Source organism: Onthophagus taurus, chromosome 10 (assembly GCF_036711975.1).
Source record: "Onthophagus taurus isolate NC chromosome 10, IU_Otau_3.0, whole genome shotgun sequence".
Taxonomy (NCBI): Eukaryota; Metazoa; Arthropoda; class Insecta; order Coleoptera; family Scarabaeidae; genus Onthophagus; species Onthophagus taurus.
The window spans coordinates 9,841,026-9,861,598 of NC_091975.1; the positions used below are offsets into that span (position 1 = coordinate 9,841,026).

At 29.2% G+C, this 20,573-nt stretch overlaps 1 protein-coding gene across 1 annotated transcript; it reads right to left on the reverse strand.

Annotated features, from left to right (window-relative positions):
* Positions 1 to 1,476: 1,476 nt before the first annotated feature.
* LOC111419675 (beta-transducin repeat containing E3 ubiquitin protein ligase slmb) lies at positions 1,477 to 20,537 on the reverse strand. Its single transcript, XM_071199122.1, has 7 exons — positions 20,244 to 20,537; positions 19,843 to 20,065; positions 19,595 to 19,781; positions 9,015 to 9,731; positions 8,766 to 8,955; positions 1,618 to 1,768; positions 1,477 to 1,566 (listed from the first exon to the last, which is right to left on the reverse strand). Exons 1-7 carry the CDS (start codon positions 20,295 to 20,297, stop codon positions 1,556 to 1,558), a joined length of 1,533 nt encoding a protein of 510 aa, XP_071055223.1. The 5' UTR covers positions 20,298 to 20,537; the 3' UTR covers positions 1,477 to 1,555.
* Between the last annotated feature and the right edge of the window lie 36 nt (positions 20,538 to 20,573).

Consider the following 20,573-nt stretch of genomic DNA (forward strand, 5'->3'; position numbering starts at 1 on the left):
TGTGTCACATTGACGTTTAAACTTTATTCAAAAATTAATTTATGGAATCAATTTCAATAATCGTGGACAAAGTATAGTATTTTACTCGCATATTATTATCGCAGCTATTATTTACTCAGGTTAATTCCATCGTAGATAATTATTTAAGATAATGATGTCATATCCACATTTTATTACCTAATTAATTTTAGTCTTTCATTACTAGTATCTAATACATAACGTCGAGAGTTTTGCAAGCAGTATCTACTTGTCTGCCAGTAATATCTAGTCTTCTGCAAGCAAAATTTAAGCAGTACAAAATGAACTGTCTTCTATTGGCAGTATTTAACTTTCTGCCAGCAATATTTAGTACTAAATTGATAGGGAATTATTAAAAATAAATAAATTAATAACTTAAAAATCAATTTATTTAATATCTAACAAAAAAAAGGTATCATCGACGTTTTATCTAAGTTTACAATAAATTGAAAAAAGAAATACGGCAGCAATAAAAAAAGAATGGTAAATAAGAATTAATCGAGCCCAAAAAATACACGCAGGGACCTAAAACCCATCTCCTTTTCTATTTTATCACAAGACGTTTCACGATTATGCGTAAATGCTAAGGCAAAAATGTTCTACGATTTTTTTTTTGTTTTTAATTATTTTTGTTTCGTTTGCAAGCAGTTCGATTTTTTTTTATTTATATTATGAATTTAATAAAGTCTTATGTGTTAATAAAAAAATACAAATTAAAAATTACATTAGGTAAGTTATATTTAAAAAAATAATAATTAAAGGAAAATTTTATATTAATCAATTTTGATTTTAAAAAATAATTAATTGGTAGTTTTTTTTTAATAGTTAATAACTCATCTCTCTAGCTGCGATTGAATAATTTCCCTTTCTTTGCCTAATTACACAGACAATAAATAGTATTTTGTACAAACATACACTAACTTTATAACACATAGATAATATATTGTATACATAATCTAAAAAACAGACAATAGCATCGATTTTCGATCAATTGGAAATCGATTTTACTCATAATAACTCGCGATTTTTTACGAACTTGTGAACAAATCTCAAAAACGACTTTTCTTTATTACAACCATCGACAATCACATAATTTGCAATCGAATTGATTAATGTTTTGGTGGAGGATTAAGTTTTTGGCGGTGAATTTTAATTTGAAAATTATGCCATCAAAAACTTAACCTAATCTTGCACCCAATTGTCTCTCACCGAATTAAATAATCGTTAATTACAAATTTTGCTCACAAAAAGAAATAAACAACCAACAGAAAATCAAAAAGGAGCAAAAAAGTCAAGATAAACGCCAAATGTACATTTTACTCCAATTAATTAATTATTTTTAAACCATAAAAACTATATAAGAGAACATTCTGATTAATAGCGATTCGTTTCTTTTTCTCTTCTCGTTTTTATTCTTATTATTTTTTAAAAATTTCTTGCGATTAATACTTTTTGTTGTTATCTTGACATGGTCGTGTGCGTAGACATCCATAGGATGTAGCCTTCTTTTTATGACCCGGTTCTTAACATCCTCGTTTCATTCAAACGCTAAAATCAATTTGTTATTACTTTTAAGCTTCAATTAAAAGAATAACTTACGTGAAGGCGAACGTGTCATTGGCTTTGGGGTACAATTTGCGTTGTCGACCGTCGAATTCAAAAAATCCCATATCAAAATGGTATCATCATGGGAGCTGCTCACTATTTGAAATTCATCGAATTGCAAACGGAATACTCGACCGGTGTGTTCCTAATTTTTTATTTTTATTAATTAAATTGTTAACAAAATTAATTACTACTATTTTATTTACACCATAATTAATAATGGAGTTGTAGGACTAAGAAGTGGGAATTCCTATATGCAGAGAGGATAAAGAGAGTAAAAAAATTGGAGTTGGAGAAAAAAAGGGCAACTGAGAAATGTTGGAGAATAATAGAACACTATATACTGCTTGGAGAAGACTAGGTATTGTTTGCAGAAGACTGCTTCATTGAAAATCATTTTGTATTGCTTGCAGAGAACTTAATTCTGTTTATAAGACGCTCGACACTATGTATACTGATAATTGAAGAAGACTGGAAGTAATGGCACACTAAATACTGCTTGGGGAAGGTTAAATATTGCTAATAGAAGACTAGATGCTGTTTGCAGAATACTGCTTCATCGAAAATTCTCATTGCAGACAACTTGATTCTGCTTGCAGGACGTTCGATTTTATGTATTAGTACTGGTAATGCAAGACTACTGGTTATAAAAGACTCGATATCGATAGTAGAACACTAAATACTGCTTGGAGAAATGTTGATTCTGCTTGCAAGACGCTCCATACTATGTACTAGATACTGGGTTATAGAAGAAGACTAGATACTGGTAATAATAGATTACTTACCGATAATAGAACGCTAAATACTGCTTGGAGATGAATAAATATTGCTAATAGAAGACTAGATGCTGTTTGCAGAACACTGCTTCATCGAAAATCGAAATTCTCATTGCAGCCAACTTGATTCTGCTTGCAGGACGTTCGATATTATGTATTAGTACTAGTAATGCAAGACTACTGGTTATAAAAGACGCGATATCGATAGTAGAACACTAAATACTGCTTGGAGAAATGTTGATTCTGCTTGCAAGACGCTCCATAATATGTACTAGATACTGGGTTATAGAAGAAGACTAGATACTGGTAATAATAGATTACATACCGATAATAGAACGCTAAATACTGCTTGGAGATGAGTAAATGCTGCTGGCAGAAGATTAAATACTGTCAAAAGAAGACTAGATGGTCTCAACAAAAGACTAGGTATTGTTTTCCAGAGGGCTGCTTCATCGAAAATCGAAATTTTCATTGTCCACCATTTTATACTGCTTAAAGATTGGTTCCAGAAGACTAAATAATGCTTGCAGACAACTTAATTCTGCTTGTAATACGCTTGGCATTGTGTACTAGATACTGGTAATGGAAGAAGACTCTGGATACTGGTTATAAAAGATTAGATACTGATAGCAGAACACTTAATACTACTAAGAGACGATTAAACACTGTTAATAGAAGACTAGATGCTGCCAACAGAATAATAGGTGTTGTTTGCAGAAAACTGCTTCATCAAAAATTGAAATTCTCATTGCAGATCATTTTATACTGCTTAAATATTGCTTGCAGAAGACTGAATACTGCTTGTAGACAACTTGAATGTAGATGACTGGTTATAAAAGACTAGACATTGATAGTAAAACACTAAATACTGCTTGGAGAAATGTTGATTTTGCTTGCAAGACGCTCCATACTATGTACTAGATGCTGGGTTATACAGGTGTTTAAAATTAGTAAAAGTCCTCAAATTGCAAAGATACAGGCAAATTTTAACACATTTTTCTAAATATCTTAAACATTATTTATGGTAAAGCGTTGAAATTTGGTACAGTGTAAATTAATATTTATTTTAGTGCTATTATTGAAATCAGAGTCCAACATTTTTGCATTTAACACGAAAACGGTGATTTTTATCAATATTATCTAAGAGTAATAAAAGTTTCTAAACTAAATTTACTAATAGAAACTGTAAAAATAAATGTAGCGTTATGATAGAATAAAAAAGTTCTGAGCAAACAAACTTTAGGAACAGTCTGTATAGCATTGTTCCCGCGAACCGATCCAATTCATAAATTGACTAACAATTTTACATCACATTGATTTATACTGTACCAAATTTCAGCGTTTTTATTTTATGAGTTATGATTGAGTTAATTTTCGAAAATCAACAATTTTGATATTTAATCGATTTAGAGCTTATAAATAAAAAATGGTAATAATTGGGTTCAACCTTGTTATGGATCTAGTCTTTATGGCCCATTAATAATGTTTTATGTATAAAAAATATTTCCCCCTCGCTTTTATTTTATGAGTTATGATTGAGTTAATTTTCTAAAATCAACAATTTTGATGTTTAATCGATTTAGAGCTTATAAATAAAAAATGGTAATAATTGGGTTCAATCTTGTTATGGATCTAGTCTTTATGGTCCATTACTAAGGTTTTGTGTATAAAAAGTTTTTCTCTACCGCTTTTAGTTTTTGAGTTATGATTGAGTTAATTTTCTAAAATCAACAATTTTGATGTTTAGTCGATTTAGAGCTTATAAATAAAAAATGGTAATAATTGGGTTCGATCTTGTTATGGATCTAGTCTTTATGGCCCATTACTAAGGTTTTATGTATAAAAAGTTTTTCTCTATCGCTTTTATTTTATGAGTTATGATTGAGTTAATTTTCGAAAATCAACAATTTTGATGTTTAATCGATTTAGAGCTTATAAATAAAAAATGGTAATAATTGGGTTCAATCTTGTTATGGATCTAGTCTTTATGGCCTATTACAAAGGTTTTATGTATAAAAAGTTTTTCTCCATCGCTTTTAGTTTATGAGTTATGATTGAGTTAATTTTCGAAAATCAACAATTTTGATGTTTAATCGATTTAGAGCTTATAAATAAAAAATGGTAATAATTGGGTTTAATTTTGTTATGGGTCTAGTCTTTATGGCCCATTACTAAGGTTTTATGTATAAAAAGTTTTTCTCTATCACTTTTAGTTTTTGAGTTATGATTGAGTTAATTTTCTAAAATCAACAATTTTGATGTTTAATTCGGTTTAGAGCTTATAAATAAAAAATGGTAATAATTGGATTCAATCTTGTTATGGATCTAGTCTTTATGATTCATTACTAAGGTTTTATGTATAAAAAATATTTCGCCATCGCTTTTATTTTATGAGTTATGATTGAGTTAATTTTCGAAAATCAACAATTTTGATGTTTAATCGATTTAGAGCTTATAAATAAAAAATAGTAATAATTGAGTTCAATCTTTTTATGGATCTTGTCTTTATGGTCCATTACTAAGGTTTTATGTATAAAAAATATTTCCCCATCGCTTTTATTTAATGAGTTATGATTGAGTTAATTTTCGAAAATCAACAAATTTGATGTTTAATCGGTTTAGAGCTTATAAATAAAAAATAGTAATAATTGGGTTCAGTCTTATTATGGATGTAGTCTTTATGGCCCATTACTAAGGTTTTATGTATAAAAAGTATTTCCCCCTCGCTTTTAGTTTTTGAGTTATAATTGAGTTAATTTTCTAAAATCAACAATTTTGATGTTTAATCGATTTAGAGCTTATAAATAAAAAATGGTAATAATTGGGTTTAATCTTGTTATGGATTTAGTCTTTATGGCCCATTACTAAGGTTTTATGTATAAAAAGTTTTTCTCCATCGCATTTAGTTTTTGAGTTATGATTGAGTGAATTTTCGAAAATCAACAATTTTGATGTTTAATCGGTTTAGAGCTTATTAATAAAAAAGGGTAATAATTGGGTTCAATCTTTTTATGGATCTAGTCTTTATGGCCCATTACTAAGGTTTTATGTATAAAAAGTATTTCCCCATCGCTTTTAGTTTTTGAGTTATGATTGAGTGAATTTTCGAAAATCAACAATTTTGATGTTTAATCGGTTTAGAGCTTATTAATAAAAAAGGGTAATAATTGGGTTCAATCTTTTTATGGATGTAGTCTTTATGGCCCATTACTAAGGTTTTATGTATAAAAAGTATTTCCCCATCGCTTTTAGTTTTTGAGTTATGATTGAGTGAATTTTCGAAAATCAACAATTTTGATGTTTAATCGGTTTAGAGCTTATTAATAAAAAAGGGTAATAATTGGGTTCAATCTTTTTATGGATCTAGTCTTTATGGCCCATTACTAAGGTTTTATGTATAAAAAGTATTTCCCCATCGCTTTTAGTTTTTGAGTTATGATTGAGTGAATTTTCGAAAATCAACAATTTTGATGTTTAATCGGTTTAGAGCTTATTAATAAAAAAGGGTAATAATTGGGTTCAATCTTTTTATGGATCTAGTCTTTATGGCCCACTACTAAGGTTTTATGTATAAAAAGTATTTCTTCATCGCTTTTAGTTTTTGAGTTATGATTGAGTTAATTTTCGAAAATCAACAATTTTGATGTTTAATCGATTTAGAGCTTATAAATAAAAAATGGTAATAATTGAGTTCAATCTTTTTATGGATCTAGTCTTTATGGTCCATTACTAAGGTTTTATGTATAAAAAATATTTCCCCATCGCTTTTATTTTATGAGTTATGATTGAGTTAATTTTCTAAAATCAACAATTTTGATGTTTAGTCGATTTAGAGCTTATAAATAAAAAATGGTAATAATTGAGTTCAATCTTTTTATGGATCTAGTCTTTATGGTCCATTACTAAGGTTTTATGTATAAAAAATATTTCCCCATCGCTTTTATTTTATGAGTTATGATTGAGTTAATTTTCTAAAATCAACAATTTTGATGTTTAGTCGATTTAGAGCTTATAAATAAAAAATGGTAATAATTGGGTTCAATCTTTTTATGGATCTAGTCTTTATGGTCCATTACTAAGGTTTTATGTATAAAAAATATTTCCCCATCGCTTTTATTTTATGAGTTATGATTGAGTTAATTTTCTAAAATCAACAATTTTGATGTTTAATCGGTTTAGAGCTTATAAATAAAAAATAGTAATAATTGGGTTCAGTCTTATTATGGATGTAGTCTTTATGGCCCATTACTAAGGTTTTATGTATAAAAAGTATTTCCCCATCGCTTTTAGTTTTTGAGTTATAATTGAGTTAATTTTCGAAAATCAACAATTTTGATGTTTAATCGATTTAGAGCTTATAAATAAAAAATGGTAATAATTGGATTCAATCTTATTATGGATTTAGTCTTTATGGCCCATTACTAAAGTTTTATGTATAAAAAGTTTTTCTCCATCGCTTTTAGTTTTTGAGTTATAATTGAGTTAATTTTCGAAAATCAACAATTTTGATGTTTAGTCGATTTAGAGCTTATAAATAAAAAATGGTAATAATTGGGTTCAATCTTGTTATGGATCTAGTCTTTATGGCCCATTACTAAGGTTTTATGTATAAAAAGTTTTTTTCTATCACTTTTAGTTTTTGAGTTATGATTGAGTTAAACTGCTTTGCGATCGACGTTAAATGTGTTAAAATTTCTTAATTTTGATGGATTTTTACATGAATCGTCATTATTTTCGCTCTAGGTTAAATTTGTTATCTGAGTCACCGAAACAACCTGTAGAAGAAGACTGGATATTGGTAATAATAGATTACATACCGATAATAGAAGACTAAATATTGCTTGGAGATGAGTAAATACTGCTGGCAGAAGATTAAATACTGCTAATAGAAGACTAGATGCTGTTAACAGAAGACTAGGTGGTGTTTGCAGAAAACTGCTTCATTGAAAAACAAAATTCTCATTGCAGATCACTTTATACTGCTTAAAAATTGTTTCTAGACAACTTGATTGTGCTTGCAGGACGCTTGATGCTATGTATTAGATATTAGTAATGAAACTAGATGCTGTCTACAGAATAGTAGGTGTTGTTTGCAGAAGACTGCTTCATCAAAAATTGAAATTCTCATTGCAGATCATTTTATACTGCTTATAGATTGCTTGCAGAAGACTAGATATTACTGGCAGACAAGTAGATGACAAGTGTATTAGATACTGCTAATGGAAGAGGACTGGATGTTGGTAATAAAAGATACTAAATACTACTGGCTAAAGATTAAATATTGCCTGCAAAAGATTAAATACTACTAATAGAAGACTAGATGCTGTCAACAATACAGGGTAATTCAAATTCGACCCCCACCATTGGCATTTCAGAAACCATAAGAGATACAGAAATAGTTAAATAGGAGCAAAGTTGCGTATCATCATTTTTCAACAAACTTTTTGAATCTAGCAGTTTTAGTTTTTAAAATATGGCCGAAAAAGAAAAAAATGACATTTTCGTTTTTTGCCTATAACTCCTTTATTTTTTGTTCGTTCGTGAATCTGAAAAAACATTCTGAAGGCAACTTTTTATGAAAAATGTCATGGCACAATTAGAAATTTTCTCCAACGTTTCGTTTTCGTGAAACTATCATCAGGTTTATTTATTTTTTTTTTTTTTGAATAATTCAATGTTTTTTTAAATGAAATACATTGTCAGAAAAAAAGCAGCATTGTCAAGCAAAAAGGTCAGAAAAGTACTTATTAAATGTTGAAAACGCGTCGATTTTATGGATTGAGGATCAAACTCAAAAAAGAGCCACAAAGGGCTGCACTGGTTGGCTTGATAAATTTAAAAATTCTCACAGCGTTCACAATTTGAAGTTTTTTAATTATAAGACAGCAAGGGTTTATCCATAATCTTTAAAGTGGATTATTTAAGGTGGTGGTTATGTTCTGCAGCAAGTGTTTAATGCAATTCAAGTATTCCAAAAATGAAAAAAATTGTTGGCTAAAGACCACCATCTTAGTTTTGCTGGTAGAGAATAGTCCAGGTCATCCATCTAACTCTACTAAGCTTAAATGAAAACATATTATACCAGAAGAATATTCGATAAGTTTCCAGATAATTTGGACATAATACCGACCTAACTTTATTGAAAACATCCTCGTTGAATGGTTGGAAAATCTGGAAAAGTGTGGCTATATCAGAGAAGAAATTGCAAAATGACATCCAGACTGCAGTAAGTTTTAGGGCGGTTGTTACTGGGAGATGGTTTTAATGGTAGATATTGAAGAGTCACATGATTCCCATGCGAGATTGGCACAAATATTACTGATTATTTAGTTACTAAAACTAAAATATCTCCAAAAATCATCTTACCACCAAAGTCTTAAGACAAAGCGCGCTTGCGGGTCGTCGTGGATCAAGGGCCGCAACCAAATCCCACACCTTTATTTTCCCATCATAAGCCCCACTAACTATTCGCTTTGAATCGAAGCGTATACATCTCACAAGTTCTTCGTGACCTTCTAATATACGGAGACAAATTCCTATTTCTATATCCCATAATCTTAAATCACAATTTTTGTTATTAAAGACGAACATTCATGTTTTATATCTTATACTTACCTTATAGTATTATCAGAACTTCCACTTACAACGAGCCTATCGCGATATTGCAAGCAAGCTATCCCCCTTTTGTGTCCATTTAACGTCCTGACAAATTCGCAAGTTGATGTGTTCCACACTTTAATCGTTCGATCTCCGGAAGCCGACACAATGTATTTTTCATCGAAATCGACGACGTTCACCGCCGCTCTATGCCCAACCAAAACCCTACGCAACGTTATTTCCGTTTGCGACGTCATATCCCAAACGGCTATCGAACGATCTTTCGAACAAGTAACCATCATCCCATTATTAAACCTTAAATGAAGCACAGCCTCGCAATGATGTATCAGCGTGTTAACCATTTCGCCGGTGTTTACGTTCCAAACGCGCACCGTCGCGTCGCTTGACCCGCTTATAATCACTTTGTCATCGTATTGAAGACATAAAACGGACCCCGTGTGACCCATTAGTACTTTGGTCGATTGTAAAGAGTTGCGATCCCATATTTTTATCGTGTTATCCCTTAAACCGGAAACGATTTTTTGGTCATCGTATTGCAAACAATAGACGCCTTTGCTGTTTTCTGAGCGGCAATTAATTCTTTGGAGAATGTGTCTCCCGTTTCGCCAGTTACTTTCTATACTATCGATGTCTTGAATTATTTGCGGGTAAAGTGTACGATAGAATGGGTGAGCTCGTTGATTTTCCGGACGTGGTTTAAATAGATATTGAATCCTATTAAAATAAAAATTTTTTTTATTAAATTATGGAAACTTGGATGAATTAATATTTGGACCATCACTTGACTAAGCGACAAATGAACACTTCTCAGAATTTTTATCACTGATTTTTGAGCCATCATAAGCACAGAATCCGCTTGGTTAGTTGTTTTACGATTATACAGGATATTTCTGTAAGTCGTGGCTTTTTAATTTACAAAATTAAAGTTTAGAAAGTTGTAAAATGAAATTAAGGACGAAGAAATATTAAGAAACTTAGGAAAAATTCAAGAATCATCATGTGGCTTAAAAATCAACGATTTTTTTTTAATCAATGTGAAAAAACTGCTATTATATGATAACTAACTTCAGGTTTAAAATGTCAACCTCAATTTTAACATATTTGTAATCTTCATTAAAAAACCTTTAAAATGAGTACAAACACAACATATTTATCTTCAATATTAATGAAGTTATGGTCAACTTCCGGTTAAGAATGTCAATGTCAATTTTATGGTCCGTTACTAAGGTTTTATGTATAAAAAATATTTTCCCATCGCTTTTATTTTATGAGTTATGATTGAGTTAATTTTCGAAAATCAACAATTTTGATGTTTAATCGATTTAGAGCTTATAAATAAAAAATGGTAATAACTGGATTCAATCTTATTATGGATTTAGTCTTTATGGCCCATTACTAAGGTTTTATGTATAAAAAGTTTTTCTCCATCGCTTTTAGTTTTTGAGTTATGATTGAGTTAATTTTCGAAAATCAACAATTTTGATGTTTAATCGGTTTAGAGCTTATAAATAAAAAATGGTAATAATTGGGTTCAATCTTGTTATGGATTTAGTCTTTATGGCCTATTACTAAGGTTTTATGTATAAAAAGTTTTTCTCTATCACTTTTAGTTTTTGAGTTATGATTGAGTTAATTTTCTAAAATCAACAATTTTGATGTTTAATCGGTTTAGAGCTTATAAATAAAAAAGGGTAATAATTGAGTTCAATCTTTTTATGGGTCTAGTTTTTATGGTCCATTACTAAGGTTTTATGTATAAAAAGTTTTTCTCCATCGCTTTTAGTTTTTGAGTTATGATTGAGTTAATTTTCGAAAATCAACAATTTTGATGTTTAATCGATTTAGAGCTTAAATAAAAAATGGTAATAATTGGGTTTAATCTTGTTATGGATCTAGTCTTTATGGCCCATTACTAAGGTTTTATGTATAAAAAGTTTTTCTCTATCACTTTTAGTTTTTGAGTTATGATTGAGTTAATTTTCTAAAATCAACAATTTTGATGTTTAATCGGTTTAGAGCTTATAAATAAAAAAGGGTAATAATTGAGTTCAATCTTTTTATGGGTCTAGTCTTTATGGTCCATTACTAAGGTTTTATGTATAAAAAGTTTTTCTCCATCGCTTTTAGTTTTTGAGTTAATTTTCTAAAATCAACAATTTGGATGTTTAATCGTATTAGAACTTATAAATAAAAAATGGTAATAATTGGGTTCAATCTTGTTATGGATCTAGTCTTTATGGCCCATTACTAAGGTTTTATGTATAAAAAGTTTTTCTCTATCACTTTTAGTTTTTGAGTTATGATTGAGTTAATTTTCTAAAATCAACAATTTTGATGTTTAATCGGTTTAGAGCTTATAAATAAAAAAGGGTAATAATTGAGTTCAATCTTTTTATGGGTCTAGTCTTTATGGTCCATTACTAAGGTTTTATGTATAAAAAGTTTTTCTCCATCGCTTTTAGTTTTTGAGTTAATTTTCTAAAATCAACAATTTGGATGTTTAATCGTATTAGAACTTATAAATAAAAAATGGTAATAATTGGGTTCAATCTTGTTATGGATCTAGTCTTTATGGCCCATTACTAAGGTTTTATGTATAAAAAGTTTTTCTCCATCGCTTTTAGTTTTTGAGTTAATTTTCGAAAATCAACAATTTTGATGTTTAATCGATTTAGAGCTTATAAATAAAAAATGGTAATAATTGGGTTCAATCTTGTTATGGATTTAGTCTTTATGGCCTATTACTAAGGTTTTATGTATAAAAAGTATTTCCCCATCGCTTTTAGTTTTTGAGTTATGATTGAGTTAATTTTCGAAAATCAACAATTTTGATGTTTCATCGATTTAGAGCTTATAAATAAAAAATGGTAATAATTGGGTTCAATCTTGTTATGGATTTAGTCTTTATGGCCTATTACTAAGGTTTTATGTATAAAAAGTATTTCCCCATGGCTTTTAGTTTTTGAGTTATAAGTTATAATTGAGTTAATTTTCGAAAATCAACAGTTTTGATGTTTAATCGGTTTAGAGCTTATAAATAAAAAATGGTAATAATTGGGTTTAATCTTGTTATGGATCTAGTCTTTATGGCCCATTACTAAGGTTTTACGTATAAAAAGTTTTTCTCCATCGCTTTTAGTTTTTGAGTTATGATTGAGTTAATTTTCGAAAATCAACAATTTTGATGTTTAATCGATTTAGAGCTTATAAATAAAAAATGGTAATAATTGCGTTCAATCTTGTTATGGATTTAGTCTTTATGGCCTATTACTAAGGTTTTATGTATAAAAAGTTTTTCCCCATCGCTTTTGTTTTTAAGTTATAATTGAGTTAATTTTCGAAAATCAACAATTTTGATGTTTAATCGGTTTAGAGCTTATAAATAAAAAATGGTAATAGTTGGGTTTAATCTTGTTATGGATCTAGTCTTTATGGCCCATTACTAAGGTTTTATGTATAAAAAGTTTTTCCCCATCGCTTTTATTTGATGAGTTATGATTGAGTTAATTTTTGAAAATCAACAATTTTGATGTTTAATCGGTTTAGAGCTTATAAATAAAAAATAGTAATAATTGGGTTCAATCTTGTTATGGATCTAGTCTTTATCGTCTATTTCTAAGGTTTTATGTATAAAAAGTTTTTCTCCATCGCTTTTAGTTTTTGAGTTATAATTGAGTTAATTTTCGAAAATGAACAATTTTGATGTTTAATCGGTTTAGAGCTTATAAATAGAAAATGGTAATAATTGGGTTTAATCTTGTTATGGATCTAGTCTTTATGCCTCATTACTAAGGTTTCATGTATAAAAAGTTTTTCTCCATCGCTTTTAGTTTTTGAGTTATGATTGAGTTAATTTTCGAAAATCAACAATTTTGATGTTTAATCGATTTAGAGCTTATAAATAAAAAATGGTAATAATTGGGTTCAATCTTGTTATGGATCTAGTCTTTATGGCCCATTACTAAGGTTTTATGTATAAAAAGTATTTCCTCATCGCTTTTAGTTTTTGAGTTATAATTGAGTTAATTTTCGAAAATCAACAATTTTGATGTTTAATTTTAAGTTGTAAAATGAAATTAAGGACGAAGAAATATTAGAAACTTAGGAAAAATTCAAGAATCATCATGTGGCTTAAAAATCAACGATTTTTTTTTAATCAATGTGAAATGACTTCAGTTATAAAACTTCTATTGTATGATAACTAACTTCAGGTTTAAAATGTCAACCTCAATTTTAACATATTTGTAATCTTCATTAAAAAACCTTTAAAATGAGTACAAATACAACATATTTATCTTCAATATTAATGAAGTTATGGTCAACTTCCGGTTAAGAATGTCAATGTCAATTTTGACATATTTGTAATCGTCGTGAAAAATCCTTTAAAATAACTCCAAACATGATACGTTTAATTCCAATATTACTCGAGATATAAGCAACTTCCGATTTGAAATGTCAATGTCATTTTGACATATTCTTAGTTTTTATAAACTGTCACAAAAACAAAAATATAATGAAAAAAAATAAAAAATTAAGGTTGGTATTAATATTTAAAAATTAAATTTTAACCTCAACTTTGACATATTTGTAATCTTCATTAAAAATCCTTTAAAATGAGTTCAAACACGACATATTTATTTTCAATATTAATGAAGTTATCAACTTCCGGTTAAGAATGTCAACGTCAATTTTGACATATTTGTAATGGCCGTGAAAAATCCTTTAAAATGAGTCCAAATATGATACGTTTAATTCCAATATTACTCGAGATATAAGCAACTTCTGATTTGAAATGTCAATGTCATTTTGACATATTATTCATTTTTATAAAATGTCTTAATATTTGTCACAAAAACAAAAATATAATAAAAAAAAATAAAAAATTAAGGTTGGTATTAATATTTAAAAATTAAATTGCCTTCTTCATTGTTGCTAACTTCGGGTTTAATGTTTTTTATTCAAACTTCTTTGTTCTTTGAGATAAGTGCGTCATCTTTGGACTCATTTTAATGGTTTTTTAATGAAGATGACAAATATGTCAAAATTAATAGTTAAAAGATCGAACTTTTTGGTTTTTTTGAGAGAAATGCGTCATGTTTGGACTCACTTTAAAGGTTATTTTATGAAGATTACGAATATAATAATAAAATTAAAGTTGACATTGACAGCTGAAAGTTTTTTTCACGACTAAACCCGAATGTTTCTAGTTTTAGTTCAATAAAAATATGCAACATAATGATATGTTATGCTAACTAGCACTACCTACCGCTGTCGTTTGTAAAATAGATAAGATGAGAGATGTTAATCTATTTGTAGAGTCTCGGCCAAGGGCCGAAACTAGTTAAATTTAAATTCTATATAAAATAAAAGACATACACTTTTAATTTTATACTAACATCTAGAAAACGACACTGGTCCGAAATTATAGATTCATCTATTTTTTCTATTGTAGAATTTCTTGGTGTATCTAAGTGTCATATCTAATTGTAAGTCGGTTCTTAGACGTATGATGCAAATCGGACTTGAAATCGTATAACGTAATTGACGCTTAGCTTTATTGTTTAAAACCACGAAGTAGTATAAGAAGATAAAACGAGCGTACAAAAGTGGATTTGCTCCAAAATAGGGCGAACTTAATTCAGAGTTATACCTTGTGGCTTAAAGTCCCTAGATTTACAAAGTACCGCGGTTCATGAAGCCTGTTTTCGAGCCAAAATGGCGGTTTGACAGCTTGTCACTGCATCTCATCACTTATTTACAAAAATATTGCCGTCTTGTTGTCTTTGGAGTTGCAAAAATGGCAGTAAGGATTTTCGACTCTTCAGAGTACCACGAGAAAAAAAGAAAGGAAATTTGACGTAATGTTTTGGTTTGTAGTTTTAAATTTCCCGCTTGACTTTCGAGCCAAAATGGCGTCAAACCGCGGTACTTTGTAAATCTAGGGACTTTATTGTGGCTCTGACGACAGTGCCCCTTGTGTTAAAACTGCAAACTAAAATTAAATATACTTTTTAGGTTATAGTTGACAGATCTTTAGTTCTGACAGATCAGCTGATTTTAGTTGGACCAATTCTATATTATAGGAGTAATAAAAATTATAATAATATTGATTAATATTCTGGAACACAGTCGCCTATTGCCGTTTTATCTCCTTATATTACTTCGTGTTTAAAACAAAAGGTATTTTAGGTCTTTCGGTATTCTGCATTTTTTCTAATTGTAAGATAAGTTACACCTTTACCTATCACACAGCATGAAAATCTCTAAAAACGATAAAATGTCGCTTAGTCAAGTGATGTATACGAGGTCCATTTGACAGTGACAGTTAAAATTTAACCTATAATTTTTTTTTATTAAGTTGGTATGGAAACTTTGATGAATTATATTTGACAGTGACAGTTCAAACTTAACCTATAATGATACAGATGATTAAAACACGTAAGTATTTGCAATAAACGAAATTAAGGAGGTAATTTACTTGTTATAATCATCATATATTATTATTGTATAATGTAACCTATAATTTTTTTTTTTACTAAATTATGGAAACTTGGATGAATTAATATTTGGACCATGTTATGCATCACTTGACTAAGCGACAAATGAATCATCTCTCTAAAAATATAAGACTTCTCAGAATTTTTATCTGATTTTTGACAGCCATCACAAGCACAGAATCCGCTTGGTTAGTTGTTTTACGATTATACAGGATATTTCTGTAAGTCGTGGCTTTTTAATTTACAAAATTAAAGTTTAAAAAGTTGTAAAATGAAATTAAGGACGAAGAAATATTAAGAAACTTAGGAAAAATTCAAGAATCATCATGTGGCTTAAAAATCAACGATTTTTTTTTTATCAATGTGCAATGACTTCAGTTATAAAACCTCTATTATATGATAACTAACTTCAGGTTTAAAATGTCAACCTCAATTTTGACATATTTGTAATCTTCATGAAAAATTCTTTAAAATGAGTATAAACACGACATATTTATCTTCAATATTAATTAAGTTATGATCAACTTCCGGTTAAGAATATCAACGTCAACTTTGACATAGTTGTAATCGTCGTGAAAAATCCTTTAAAATGAGTATAAACACGACATATTTATCTTCAATATTAATTAAGTTATGATCAACTTCCGGTTAAGAATGTCAACGTCAACTTTGACATAGTTGTAATCGTCGTGAAAAATCCTTTAAAATGAATCCAAACATGATACGTTTAATTCCAATATTACTCGAGATATAAGCTACTTCCGGTTAGAAATATCAATGTCATTTTGACATATTCTTAATTTTCATAAAACGTCTTAATATTTGTCACAAAAACAAAAACATAATAAAAAAAAATAAAAAATTAAGGTTGGTATTAATGTTTAAAAATTAAATTGCTATCTTGATTGTTGCTAACTTCAAGTTTAATGTTTTTTATTCAAACTTTTTTGTTTTTTGAGATAAGTGCGTCATGTTTGGACTCATTTTAAAGGTTATTTTATAAAGGTTACGAATATAATAATAAAATTAAAGTTGACATTAACTCCTGAAAGTTTTTTTATTATCCATGTGTCGAAACTCTTTCAAAAAACACCAAAATTATTTTTAGGCGCACGAATAAACCTCAATATTTCTAGTGCTGGGTCGTCCGTCTATAAAAAATCGAGTGCTCTAGCAGCGATTGTTAAATCTGTAATAGAAGAGACACAGAAAGATATCACTCAACAGAAGAATAGTTTCAGTAAATAATCTTCAGCCAGTGGTATTGTAATCTGCAAGTACTTAGTAGTGTTTTGGTAGCAGTATATAGTCTTCTGGAAGCATTAAATAGTCTTTTCCAACAATATCTAGCTTTCTCTAAGTGTTTTCAGCAATATTTTAGCATTCTGAAAGTAGTTAATAGTCTTTTGAAAACAGTATCTTGTCTTTCCAAGCAGATAATAGTTTCTCCCAGCAGTCCAAGTAGCCAGCTTTCCAAGTAGTTATTACTGTTTTCCAGCAGTATCTAACATTCTGGAAGCGGTAGGTAGCTTTTTGGAAAGCATATCTCTTTCCCAAACAATTATTAAAGTCTTTGAAAGCAATAAGTTTTCTTGGAAGCAGTATTTCGCCTGTCCAAGTAAGTCAAAATCTTTAACAGCAGTGTTTAGCGTTGTCTTTTCAAAGTAAGTCGTGGTCTTTTTCTGCAGTATCTAGCATTTTAGAAGCAGTAGGTAACTTTTTGAAATAGTATTTCCTCGTTCCAAGCAGTTTTTAGTCTTTTAGTACCAGTATTTAATCTTCTGATAGCAATAATTAGTCTTTTGCCAACAGTATCTAGCATTCAGAAACCAATAAATTAAAGAGGGGGGTAGGGCAACAGGTATTTTTGGTTTATAGATGGTAAACAACGACATTTCAGTTGTTGTGCCTACAACCTTTTGGCAGCCCTTGGAAATGAGCAAGAAATCTTTGAAAACCGTTAGAAACACTTGGAAATAGTGAAATTCTTTTGGAAATAACTCCAACAGTCTTGTGAATACAGATTACATTCCAAAAACTCTAGGCTATCCTTAGAAATTCGCCAATTTCTTAGGAGTCTTCGGAAATGTATTGCTAATCTTCGACAAATTCTTGGAAATAGTTTTTGATAATCCAGACTCATCTCAAATATATTCCTAAAATTCTTAGGAAGCCACTAAAATCTGTTAAAATCCTTCAAATTTTTTGAAAATTATCCAAAATTCCAAGAAATGCATGTAAATTTCTTCGTGGTAGTAATTGTTGAAAATACTCTGAAGTCTTAATAAACCATCATCAATAAATTCGTAGTACTCTTTAAAATCTTTTAAGAATATTTGGAAATACTCGGAGTCTTAGTAAATCTAGATCCATCAGTTCAGACTCTTTGCAATCTTAGAAAATTCTTTAATTCCTTGGAAAATATATTGATAATCTTCCAAAAGTTCTTGGAAATACCCCGAGAGTTGTTGCAAATCTAAATCCATCATCAATAAATGCCAGAAACCTTTCTAAATCCATCACCAACCTTGGAAATATTCAAATCCTTGGCATTTCTGGGAAATTATCAAGAAATTCTTGAAACCAGCAGGAAATGAATGAAATATGTTAAAAACTGATAAATGTGCTAAAAGATGGAACTGTTTGGCCAGATATGCAAATCGGACTTGAAATCCTATAACGTGATTGTCGCTTAATTTTATCCTTTAAAACAAATGGTATTTTAAGTCTTTCAGTATTCTGCATTTTTTCTAAGATAAGTTACCTATCAAACAGCATGAAAAACTCTAAAAACGATTAAATTTCGCTTAGTCAAGTGATGTATAACGAGATCCATTTGACAGTTAAAACTTAACCCATAATTTTATTAAGTTGGTATGGAAATTTTGATGAATTATATTAGACAGTGGCAGTTAAAACTTAACCTATAATGATACAGATGATTAAAATAAGTATTTGCAATAAACGAAATTAAGGAGGTAATTTATTTGTTATAATCACCTCTATCAAGAAATTCAAAACCTCCACATATTATTATTGTATAATATAATCTATAATTTTTTTTTATGAAGTTGGTATGGAAACTTTGATGAATTATATTTGACAATGACAGTTAAAATTTAACCTGATGATTAAAGCAAGTATTTGCAATAAACGAAATTAAGGAGGTAATTTATTTGTTATAATCATCTGTATCAAGAAATTCAAAACCTCCACATATTATTATTGTATAATGTAACCTATAATTTTTTTTTATTAAGTTGGTTTGGAAACTTTGATGAATTATATTTGACAGTGACAGTTAAAATTTAACCTGATGATTAAAGCAAGTATTTGCAATAAACGAAATTAAGGAGGTAATTTATTTGTTATAATCATCTGTATCAAGAAATTCAAAACCTCCATATATTATTATTGTATAATATAACCTATAATTTTTTTTTATGAAGTTGGTATGGAAATTTTGATGAATTATATTACAGTGACAGTTAAAACTTAACCTATAATGATACAGATGATAAAAATAAACGAAATTAAGGAGGTAATTTATTTGTTATAATCATCTGTATCAAGAAATTCAAAACCTCCACATATTATTATTGTATAATGTAACCTATAATTTTTTGTTATGAAGTTGGTATGGAAACTTTGATGAATTAATATTTGACAGTGACAGTTAAAACTTAACCTATAATGATACAGATGTTTAAAATAAACGAAATTAAGGAGGTAATTTATTTGTTATAATCACCTCTATCAAGAAATTCAAAACCTCCACATATTATTATTGTATAATACAACCTAAAAATTTTTTTTATGAAGTTGGTATGGAAATTTTGGTGAATTATATTACAGTGACAGTTAAAACTTAACCTATAATGATACAGATGATTAAAATAAACGAAATTAAGGAGGTAATTTATTTGTTATAATCACCTCTATCAAGAAATTCAAAACCTCCACATATTATTGTTGTATAATCTAACCTACAATTTTTTTTATGAAGTTGGTATGGAAACTGATGAATTAAAATTAGACAGTGACAGTTAAAACTTAACCTATAATTTTTTTTTGACATACCAATGTCTCCGTTCTGCTAATCCACTCCATAAAGTATCTGTTCTAACTTTTCGCTCGATTAATTTTTTCCATAACATTCCATCAGATATAACTCGAAACCATTCTTTACACACCAATTCGGCTGCGCATAAACTTTCCGCGTCTAAATATGACAAGATGTTTTCTGCTACATGGTCCAAACCTTTTTCTGTTTTAATTTTGGATAAAATAAATAAATTAATTAATTAAAAAGTATTTTTTAATCTTACTTGGTAATAAAGATATAAAATCTCTTTGTAGCATTGGTTTTAAATACGAATTGATGTGACCGTGTTGATAATGGCACATTCGAGCCAAAAGGTTTTCGACGAATTCCACTTGATCGGTTTCGCTCCATTTTTCGAAATATTTTATACAGGTGTCTCGTTCGGTGTTGAATGTAGCTGAAGGTTCCTTTTTCCGAGCGGGGTCATACAGTATTGTCATGGGATACTGCATGAGAACAAAAAACGCTTATTAAAACATAAAGAAAACACAACCAATATGCTACACAAAAAGAGTCAAGATTAACAACAAAAAATATTGTATAAACTAAGAGGATGGTTGACATGTGACATTGGTTATTAAAAGGTTTTTTTAAGTAATTATTTTAGCATAAAAATTAATGAACCTGCGAGTTACTGTTTGTATCTCCTATGACTTTATCCGTTTCCATTTTTATCATTATTGTATCTTATAAAGAATAGGTAGAAAGTGGATCACACAAATGCTGATTATAACCATAAAAACGTTGCATTTAAACGACTCAGAACTTAAACTAAAACATCTCCGGCGTATCGTACGAAGTTAAAAAACGCTAATTGCTTGGAAATCTTGAAAATATAACCGAGTTTCGAGCAGATTTAACTTAACTGTCACAATAACCAGTCAGAAGAGTCGGCTATGGATTACTCTTATTACTCATGTCCTCGGCGTGACGTCACTACGAGTTTTCTCTTTT

Bases quoted from the DNA above. Each gene is read 5' to 3' on its own strand.
- LOC111419675 (XM_071199122.1), bottom strand. From the start codon at position 20,297: ATGATAAAAATGGAAACGGATAAAGTCATAGGAGATACAAACAGTAAC. The intron at 20,066-20,243 runs GTTCATTAATTT...GTTCTCATGCAG, and splicing joins ATACAAACAGTAACTCGCAG to TATCCCATGACAATACTGTA. The intron at 9,732-19,594 runs GTATGTCAAAAA...TTATTTTAATAG, and splicing joins TTAGCAGAACGGAGACATTG to GATTCAATATCTATTTAAAC.